We start from the raw sequence: 10,973 nt of genomic DNA, 5'->3' as shown, positions 1-10,973 counted from the left end.
ACAATTATTTCATTTTATGAAATAATTTCATGCTATATGATTTTTCTGCCAATGTGAGCATTTGGCTGGTATATCAGCCTAGCGACAAACACATTCTAACTTCAACAATCTGACCGTTTAAAAAGCATAAGTGAGAAAAAAATCACTCAACTGATATAGCTGGAATTCTAATTTCAGATCTTCTTGGCCTCACTAAATATGTTTCATAATATATATGGCTTTATTTTCATACCTGCAGAAGTAAAGCGAAAGTATGCCATGAGCAATTAACTGATAAATTGTTACAAACAACACAAATATAGGGGCTGAGTCACTGATAAATAATATTGTACATTCATTCTGTGTTTCAGAACCTACCGTATCCTTATTTTCCCAAGCAGGTACCATTAGTATATTGGTCAGCATTAGATTAGATGGCTTAGTTCATGTATAAAGAATGTAATGTAACAAAGGAGGAAAATTTATTTTTTGTTTGCAGAAATGCATATAAAAATTGTTGGTCTGTCACATTATTACATAAACCATTACTAATGGGTTACTGAAAGTGGCCACAAAGTGACAGTAATATAAGCTTTATTTCCTCAGAAAAATCTCATATTCATGGTCTAGAACAGAGTCCAGCCTGACTCTCAGACATTTGACTTGTAATTGGCCTCTTAATGCATCAGAAGCTGTCAGAGGGGAGACAAGCGCTGCCCTCCACAGGGTCCCTCGGGCCCCGCCCGTCGGCGGCGAGCCAGCGAGGTGCTCGCTTGCCCTTCCTAACTAGACTCGGGTGCACAATCCTTGGTGGGATTCCAGTTTCAGCAATGCCACCAAGTTGCTCCATGATTTGGGTGTTTTAACCACTTTTCCACTGGAGAAAGGAAGAATAATAACTTCAGTTCATCTCACAGGAATGTAGTAAGGAGAAAACAAAACAAGGCATGCGTAAGTAAGCGTTGTGAAAAGCTACAAGTCCAAATGCAAATGTAAATATTATTTTCGTGAGCGGCTGAAAGTACTCAACCTTTTGTTTCTAACTCCAGCCATGGGAGAAGGAGTTTGATTTCCTTTTGTGGCTGATTTGAACAAAAGACACAAACCATCGGCTCACTTTGACTTTTCTCTAGTTCATGTGTTTAGCTTAGAGAAGCCTTTGGTCAGCAAGCTGCCAGATCACAGTGCTGAAAGGAAATCCGAACTCCAGTCCCAGGCAGGGGTGTGGAGGGGAACAACAGGAAACCTCCTGAAACACCCCTAGTCTCCAAGGGGAAATCCAGCGGGAATGCAGAGGTAACTACAATGCACCATCTGTGACAGATGGTAGTGAACCAGGTTTGGTTTAAAACTGAGCAACAGCAGACATAGCTTGACTTGACCTAAAGCTGACCTAGGACAGAGTCTCCACTGCTGAGGTAGAAATTACACAGGTTTTGCCCCAAACATAAGAGATGACGTGCAAAGGGTCTTCCTACCTCAGGGACTTACCTGCATGAAGTTTCCTCTGACTGGAACATCCTTCTTCACCTTGTCCTTTTTACACAGCACTTTCTTAGGGGGTGTCTTTCCAGCTGACACCCCCATCTCACCCCTGTCCAAATTATACCCAGTGTTAAAACTCAGAGGACCCCTTGCTTCTGCTTTATAATCATTGTTTGGAATTAGCAATTCATTAATATGACTGATTACTGTCCATTTTTCTCTCTCCCCACCCCCAAAAAGACCTCTGAGGACAGGGAACGGTTTGATTTCATAGCATCCCCAGAAGACAGCAGAATGTGCATCACGGGCCCATATTAAATATTTATTAAATGAGTGAGGAAAGAAACACAATCTGAAAAGAACTTGTAAAACAGATGATTTCAGATCACAAATCATTTCTAGGAGAGCACATTTATGGAAATATATGCTATTTGCAATAAAACCTTTAATTTACCTTTGCTCAGGGAGGACATATTGCAAATGAAAGGAAACCGTAAAATAAGCAGGTTAACAAATCGATTTTAACACCAAGTTAGCAGTAAGGAATATGCTGCACACCCCATATGAGGAGTTTTAGGGACTGGGTGCTTTTAGGGACTGCCCACGTTGGGACATTTTGAAGAAGGGACATGAGAAGGGCAGAGCTGTGCTCCCCAGTCTTGAAGACACGAGCTCACGGTCGGGGGACTTCAGAGAGAAATTCTCTCCGGCCCAGGTACCATGTGGAAGAACAGGAAGCTGCAGGAAGGAGCCACGGGGTCTTTCCCAAGCATTAGACAGCTCCCAGAAGCACAGTTTTGTTACATTCAGTTTACTTTCTTCTGTTCAGGAAAGTTGAGAAGTGTGACTCAATATGTGAGGAATATGTGAGGAAGATAAAATTTCCAAAAAATATTATTCAAGCTCTGCAGCCAGATAAAGCAGTTAATGTTTCTAGTTTATATTGAGCTATACTCCAAGACACCAAGTGTTCTGGATAAAAGTCAGCCCCCATCTCCTTTCCATTTGTTTTTTCTCTCGCACACATGTATTTAAGCACTATTTGTTGCCAATTTTAAAAAATAAGGTTACCTTGTGATCTTCCTTACCTTTCAATTATTCTATGCAACACATAATTAAGTTCCATCTTCCTCACTAAATAGCTTGACTTTGTGACTTTCTGGGAGCTAAGTGCACCCCATTTGTGTGTTAAGCAAATATAAAGAATAAGAATGCTGAGTAATGAAGATCATGTCTTTTCTGGGGCTTTTAAACCTATAAGGTTTCTTTTCCTTCCTTCAAAAGATTGTACACAATAAGTTACACTGCAAATAAAAATGAATTAAGTGAGACTGGGAGATCAGAGAAGAAATAAAGAGGTGCCACTTTCTGTAGGGGGCCTTTAATGGATGATGCTTTGGGGCTATCAATTTGGAAAGAAAAAAATCAAATAAAAATCGATTCCACACTTATTTTGAAGACCGCATCCTTTTCTCTGTTTTCATCTATAACTCTGCCAAGGTTTTATTTTATATAAAATCTATGACATCCTATGTCCTAACATTTTACAAATTCTAATCCTTAAAGGCAGAAATTAAACAATTTAAATGCTGTTTAACCCTGGCTGGTGTAGCTCAGTGGATTGAGCGCGGGCCTGCGAACCACAGGATCGCGGTTCTATTCCCAGTCAGGGCACATGCCTGGGTTGCAGGCCAGTTCCCGGCAGGGGACTCACGAGAGGCAACCATACATGGATATTTCTCTCCTTCTCTCCTTCCCTTCCCCTCTAAAGATAAATAAATTTTTAAAAAATAAAAATGCTGTTTAGTAATTTCAAAGTAACAATAGGTAGGACACTTTCTCCTACCTATCATCCACCCAACAACCCCCCCCCCCTTTATTTCACCATTGCTCCTACTACTATTAGCAGAAATCCGAATGGGTCAGATAATAAAGGTCCAAAGAGGTCTTTATATGCTTTCAACTTTACACTTAAAGCCAGTCTCGGGCTGTGAATTGCATTCATCCTTGGGATTGCTTGAAACTCATTAATTTTATTTTTCCTTCGGGAAAGTAAGAACAAGTCAGGATCAGAGAGCAAAGCACCCTCTGTTTCTCCCTGTGGACTCTCTCCTTGACACCATTTAGTAGCAGCTGGAAGAGCATCTAGCAGAGCTCCTTCAATAGAAAATGTTCAGTGTAAATTTAGCAAAAGAATGAGTGAACGAAAAAATAACACAATTTTCAATGAAGTGAATCACTTCCATCCTGTTCACTTTCTACAACTTGTAACCTCGTGTTAATCAGGCAGCACAGAGAAAGTCTCAGGCCTCCCTACAGAGAAAGGGGCCACGGCACGGAAATGTGGCTTCCAGAGCTCAGACGGACCTGTGCTCATTGGTTGGGCGAGTTGGTACAGTATCTTGTCTGAGACACATAGGAGCTTCTCCATGAAGAGAACGGATTGTTTGGGGTGTGAGGCAAAGTAAGGTTCCCAGCAGCAGAAATGTTGTAAATGTTTTCATTTACAGGCAACGACCTGTCTAAATCAATCACCACCCCTAACCTTGATCCTTAAGACAAGTAGAAAGATACAGTGTGACTTACTCTAAGAGAAACCTTTGCTTTTACCGACCTACAATTGATTGATTCTCATGCCTATATTTTTCCTTTGCTTTTTCACTTTTTTCTCTCTGTGACTGGAATTTCCCTTTTGGTTTCTTTATTGGGGACCTAGTGCTTAACGGGAATGGGGGAATGAATAAATTCTAACACTGAAAAGATCGTCTCAGACTGCCTGAATAAGTGTAAGCTTCTGGCTTCTCTGTGCCGTGGCTCTAAGGGGTTGCGTAAGGCCACCACCACCCAGCAGATGTGCCTGTGGGTCAGGGACCGGGTAACTGTCATTCCTTCCTTGGGCACTAAGGGGCTTCCCCAGGGAGTGGAGACTTCAAGGAAAGGTACTATGCCCCACGTACTCAGTGGCAGGACAAACTCCCTTTAAAGGCAAATTTTGCAAATGAGAATAACCTTGAAAAAGACCCCTCGGACGCAGATCAAAGGTCAGGAGCGTTGCCAACTACTGAACTCCCCTTTGACATTTCACAAATGTGTAATTTACGCGGGAAAAGAGACCGCCTTCGACTCCCAGCCAGTTCCCTGCTGGGTGCCTCCGGGGTGGGGGTGGGGGGATTGGGGTGAGGTGGGGCGGGGTTGTCTGTTGAGCTGCTGGGGAAATATGCGCCCACTCTCCTCTCCTTGGTCAACTCGGGTCACCTTGACAGAGGGCTCCCCTACACCTCTGGGAATACTTCTGTGGTACCTGTGACCTGAGCTTCTCCGGGGAATTCTCCTATCAGTCCCCGGGGTCTCCTGGAGGTGCTGGCTCCCCAGCCCCTGGATCCACCTGAAAGCCGAACCATCCAGAGATACCCCGCACCGCACTCCCCTCAATCTCTGGGAAGGCTGCGGGGCTGCGCTAGTCATTAATGGCCACCATCCATTTTTAATAAGAAAGATAACAAAAAGGATGGGTAAGCGAATCCCAGTCGCAGGTCAATTTAAGTAACATTCCTAGGGAAATCCAATCACTTAAAACTGAGACACCTACGCGAGCAAGAGCCCCGCCCGTCTGGAGGGAAAGAGAGCGACCGCTGAATTAATCAAGATCTGGGTGCTTCGGAGCTGAGCGCAGAGCATTAACCGTTCCAGGCCCGGAGGTGACAAGGAAGGCTTGGAAGAGCGCAGCCGGCCCGGGCCACGATGCCCGCGGCAGCCCCCCCGCCAGGGGCAAGCTGCCCCTGCCATCTTGGGCGGCTCCGGACGGCCCGCGCCTGGCCCTGGCGGCCGGGAGAGCGGGGTTAAGATCAGAAGCTCAGGAAGCTTCGCCGGCTGCAAGGAGCTGCCGCCTCCCGCAGCCTCCGCGCGCCTCCGGCTCCTCCTTCCGCCCAAGCGTGGCCAAGTGAGGACAGCTCTCGCCGCAAGTAGCGGAGGCGCGGGAGGCGGCGCGCGGGACCCGAGCGGAGCGCCCGGGGAGGGGCCGACGGGTACGCGGACAGACGGATTCCCCAATCCCTATCCCCGGACCTTAGCGACCATCCGCGCCGGCCATGTGGGGAACTGGGGTCACGGCCGAGGGCTTGTCGGTGGCGCCGGCACCACCACCTCTGCTGCCGCTGTTACTGCTGCTGGCGCTGGCGTTGGTGGCGCCCTCGCGGGGCGGCGGGGGCTGCGCGGAGCTGGCGTGCGGCGAGCGAGAGCGCTGCTGCGACGCGGCCAACGCCACGGCGGTGCGCTGCTGCAAGCTGCCGCTGCATGCCTTTCTGGACAACGTGGGCTGGTTCGTGCGCAAGCTCTCGGGGCTGCTCATCCTGCTCGTACTCTTCGCCATCGGCTACTTCCTGCAGCGCATCATCTGCCCCAGCCCCCGCAGGTACCCGCGCGGGCAAGCGCGGCCTGGGCAGGCGCGGCCGGGGACGCCTGGGGACGCCGGGACGCCGGGAGCCGCGGGGCCGCCCGACGACGACTACGATTCGCCGGCGCTACTGCGGGATGAAGCGGCCGCCGGCTCTCAGGACTCGCTCCTGGACAGTGGCAGTGGCGGTCGGGGCCGGGGAGGCGGCGGGTTCTCGGTCGCCTCCTGCGCCTCCGAGCACGAGCTGCGGTTAGTCTCGCCGGCCTTCTTGCAACTGCCCAGCTACGAGGAGGTCAAGTACCTGCCAACGTACGAGGAGTCCATGCGGTTGCAGCAGCTCAGCCCCGGGGAGGTCGTGCTACCGGTGTCAGTGCTGGGCCGCCCTCGAGGGGTCGGCTCCGGGCCGCCCGACGGCGGCGAGGGCCGCTTCCCGCTCATCTGAGCGCCCGGGACAGCTCCAGGACCACTCGGACATACCTGGGCTGGGGACTGCGGGTGGGCCACCACGTCTGGGATGGCCGTGGCCGCCAACAGACTCCTGAGACCTCGCCTGCCACCTCAACCTAATCGCCCAATTGCCGGTGACTGGGTTGAGGTCACGCTCCCCCCGCCCCCCCCCTCCCCCGCGACCCTAAGATTCCCTACGTTTCACTGGGTTCCAGGAAACGTTAGGCACGCGCGGCCGGGCCACAGCAGCGGAGGAGCCCAGAGCGCACCTTCGAAGGACGGTCCCCGCCCTCAGACCGTGTTCACTCATAAGTGCCGGCTTCCCGAAGCCGAGAGAACGCGGAGCCCGTCAGAGCGCCGGGAGAAGGGCAGTGTCCTTTGGGGACGAGGGGGAAGGGGCGCACTGGGCAGGAGCGGCGACGGCAGACTGCTGCGCTCGGGGCTGGGAAAGCAGCACGCGCGTTTGGCCTGAGGCCTCCCTTGAGAACAAGTCCCGAAGAAACAAATCCTTCCATGTCTTCCTGGCCAAGCATATTTACTACAGCTGATCTGGTGGGGATGCTCGTCATGTTCTGTTAGCTGCTGTACCTATTTAAGATGCAGGAATTACGTTTATCCACGACATATTCGTAATAAGGTACAGCTGGACTTTTGATTTTTCAATAACCGAGGAGATATTTATATTTGTCTTTTATTTTTGTATTTTGACCATGTATTGAACGTATCAGAAGGGTATTTCTGCGATGAATGACAAGATTGTTGTCTCACCACCCTTTCTATGCCTTAACGGCCCGGAAATCGCCCACACTGTCATGTTTGTTTAATAAAATATTGGACCTTATTTCACTTACAATGCGGGGGGAAAGAGGCGTGACTGAACGAGAAAACATGTGACTGAACCATGAAGGATATCTTATTTTCACTATTTGAGAAGAATAAATTTTATTTTTAGTACTGTGACATAATATATAACTTTTTATAACTATACATTATGTCGTCTAAGTCTTAATTGTATCATTTACCACGGTTATACGTAACCATGATCAGTGCATATATGCCATAACATGAAGCATGATGCCATGCACTCTGCCTCCATTTTTCATTTGGAATACATTCAATGATACAAAACCTAAGAACCTGAGACTTGTATCTTTTGTTTAAAGCCATAATTGTGCAGTAATGTACTACAAAAGGAGTCCGTCAACCTGTCCTAAGAAATAAGTGTCATTGTATCAGTTCTGCCATTCTATGAAATGTCCTTTGAGCAAATGGTAAGATATTAAAGTGCATTATGTTGATGTACATATGCATATTGTCTCTATACAGTATACAGTTGGTATACTATATAATTATTACAGTTTGTGATTATCATGAAAGGAAAAGAAGGAAAACAAAAGAGGTTTCTCTGCTTGAAGAAGAGTAAGTATGAACATTAAGAAAGATTACATATTGTTCACAGACTTTGCTGTGTATCCAAAATGTTCTAAGGATTGAAAAAGCCTGACAATCCTGAGAATCTTAAAATACCTGACTTGCTTTAGAAGAAATGATTTGATTGCTTTACATTTTAAACAGCTGGTTGAAAAAGTCTGATAGTTCTAACACATCCTAAAATGCCTCAATTGTAATAGAAAAATATGTTTACTCTAAACTTCTGAAAGCTAATGATCCCGTCCTTAATACCATTTGAAGTGTATTAAAACAGAAAAACAAAATCTTTCTCTGTGCAAATTTTATCAGCTGTGTGACTATATGGTAGAGAATTAAAATATGAAATGTGTATCTCTGTCATGTAAAAGCAATTTAGCTGTGAATTGGCAAAAGCATCGGGAGTTGAGACTATATCAGTTGAGAATGAGACATGATTTAAGAAAATATATTGAATAATCGCATATATTTATATTTCTCAAACACTGATCATTTTAGTTGCATGTGACTCAATACTACCCACCATTCAAACTGGAAAGTTGTCATATTCTTTTAAATGATTTATCCTATTAGAGAACATTATTTTAGACACTTTAAAATCCACCCATATCTGAGATGTCAACATAAATATTCAGAGTACCAGTATATAAAGTATATCCTATGTGTTGTTGCTAACATCTGAACTTTACAACAAGATCTTGTAAAAATTCACTTATAATATGGACCAAGTATGTTTTCCTATATGAACTATGGAATGTTTATTTCCCTAAAAAATTCAGAATATCTATAATGTAACACCTGAGTTTTAAGATTACGAGTTTTACATCCCCCCATACCTCACACAAGCTTTTATTCAGATTTCTCAGTTGAATAGAAATGAATATGACTCTGCTTTGGTTTTTCCACACAGTTCATTGATTTACCAGACACAACCTGTTGAGGCATAATTTTGTGGGAAGAAAATCTCAAGAACTAGTTTTATTGGTATGTTACCAACATGTGTCATGTAATATATACATTGTATATATTATATAATGTATACATACATATGTAATATATACACACGTAATATCTACATGTATATATCACATGTATATATACATGTGATATATACTATATGTGCTATATATATATATAGCACATATAACATGGTAATGTGCCCAGAATATATCTGTTCATGGTGCTCAAATACCTGGATAGAAACATTTTTAAAGCCCTAAGGCCCATATCTTGGTGTTCATTTTTACATATTTCACCTGGAAGTTATTTATTACATAGAACTAGTAGAAAATAGAAATGGAGAAAATATGAATGTACGAAATAGTTATTCTCTACATACACAAACATTATGCTGGGGAGGGTAGATAGGTAGATGGTCTGTGTCTGGTCATTTTTGCAAAGCTGCTTGCTACATATGTACATATCTTAACAAACCCACCTGAGAATAACAGGTTCTTCATACTAACCAAGACTTTGCTCCTGGTTTTCAGTTATCAAAGTCATTCACAGACTAAAACATTTCAAGCACATTTTATTTCATTGACTTCTTGTGAGAAAGGAAATAGTGGTCCTGGATATGGTAAGAATCCATCTGGAATGTGGGAAAACATGATTGATATTCTAAATCATTATATATATATATATATATATATATATATACACACACACACACACACACACACACACAAATATATGTATCTCTAATAGATATGTGTGTGTGTATATTAGTTGCTTAAAAGCAATTTGTTATTGGCATTCAATATCATAACCAAGGGGAAAATGTCTTCCTGAGATAGGATAGTTTTAAGAAGCCATTAATTGCCTCTGCTTCGACCATGGAAAATGGCATTCATTGGCAATTATGCCAAAGGGTATGAGGTATACTATACTATGTAAGGAAAACAAGATTCAATTGTAAAGGCCAAGGGGAATATTAAGGAAATGGCCTCAACAGTTTAAAAGGCAATATGCTAAGTACTTTAATGTCCTAAATGTACATAGTTTCTCTCAAGTGGAATTAATAAAAGAAACAATTCAGAGCTGAAACTGATATAAATGTGAGTATGGTGTTCAGATTTACACAATAATCTTCATTGACTTCTGTAAAAATCTCATGAATCATAATTAATTTGGATTTCCAGATTGAGAGAAACAGGAATGAGTACTTTTATTCTGTACAACCCAGCACTAACCACCTCTCCAAAAGTGTAAGTTGTAGACAACCAATCAGTAATAGTGTATTTGGCAAGTTTACGTCTGACCTCACTGGTTTACAACTTACTTTTTCATTCTCCTTTCATCCATTGGCAAAAGGCTAGTAACTGATAGGCTAAGGGGAGATATTTTGTCAACCAAAAAATGAATTGGCAATCGGCTAATTCCAAAAAAATTTTAAACATTCTTTCTTCCATAGGGCTGGAAAGGATGTCTTAATTCTTATTTTTTATTTTGCCCATAAAATAATCAAATGTCAAATAAAACCAATACTTTGAGTATACTTTAGCCATAGAACCAATTTTTAAATTTATTTTACTTACAGAATTCACTTTTAATTTTATGGCAAAAATTATACTGCAAGCAGAGGGGTCCAACTCCTGGCCTGTAGGCTGCATGTGGCCCAGGATGACTATGAATACAGCCCAACACAAAATCATAAATTTACCTAAAACCTTTGTTTGCTCATCAGTTTTCATTGGTGTTTGTGTGTATAATGTGGGGCCCTTCTTCTTCCAGTGTGGCCCAGAGGCACCAAAGGTTGGACACCCCTGTGAGGATATTTATGCTTGCCATCAAACTAAATACCATCACTTTTTTCCTCTTCAATTCCTCCAAAACACCTCTCTTAGAACTCCAAGTTACTTTTTGCTATGATTTAATATCACTGTGGTTTTGGCTTGGCCTTGTACACAAAATTTCTTCTTTTAGTAAAAGTGTTTTCCAAGGTGTTTCCTTCGTCTTCTGCTTGCATCTGACTTCTGTAGGCTTCCAATTTTACATTCTTACAGCTTTTCTGCCTGGGCTCTGCTCCCACTTCCTCTGTGCGTGGTATCTCCGTGTACTGGGTAGACTAGAAGATACTTCCAACTTTACATTTCTGTAATTCCTGCTTCTAGATGATCGTGAAGACTCCCCACTGTGTTAAGATTTTATCTGAGGAACTGAAAACAGTTTTATCTTCTGCTGCTTTGTTGGTTCTATTTGTCCTATCAGACAAAGAATTAGAAACTTCTGGGTTTACTAC

The 10,973-nt window shown here is 43.8% G+C and overlaps 1 protein-coding gene across 1 annotated transcript; it reads left to right on the top strand.

The window, feature by feature from the left end:
• The first annotated feature begins 5,139 nt into the window (after positions 1-5,139).
• Positions 5,140-7,163, top strand: CUNH3orf80 (chromosome unknown C3orf80 homolog). The gene has a single exon (XM_037046641.1). It carries the CDS (start codon positions 5,553-5,555, stop codon positions 6,297-6,299), a length of 747 nt encoding a protein of 248 aa, XP_036902536.1. The 5' UTR covers positions 5,140-5,552; the 3' UTR covers positions 6,300-7,163.
• The last annotated feature ends 3,810 nt before the right edge of the window (positions 7,164-10,973 follow it).

Source organism: Sturnira hondurensis, unplaced genomic scaffold (genome assembly GCF_014824575.4).
Source record: "Sturnira hondurensis isolate 20B ecotype Veracruz unplaced genomic scaffold, ASM1482457v3 Scaffold0005279, whole genome shotgun sequence".
NCBI classification, from domain to species: domain Eukaryota; kingdom Metazoa; phylum Chordata; class Mammalia; order Chiroptera; family Phyllostomidae; genus Sturnira; species Sturnira hondurensis.
This window is presented reverse-complemented; position numbering and strand designations above follow the sequence as displayed.

Coding starts and splice junctions, on each gene's coding strand:
- CUNH3orf80 (XM_037046641.1), top strand. CDS start 5,553: ATGTGGGGAACTGGGGTCACGGCCGAGGGCTTGTCGGTGGCGCCGGCA.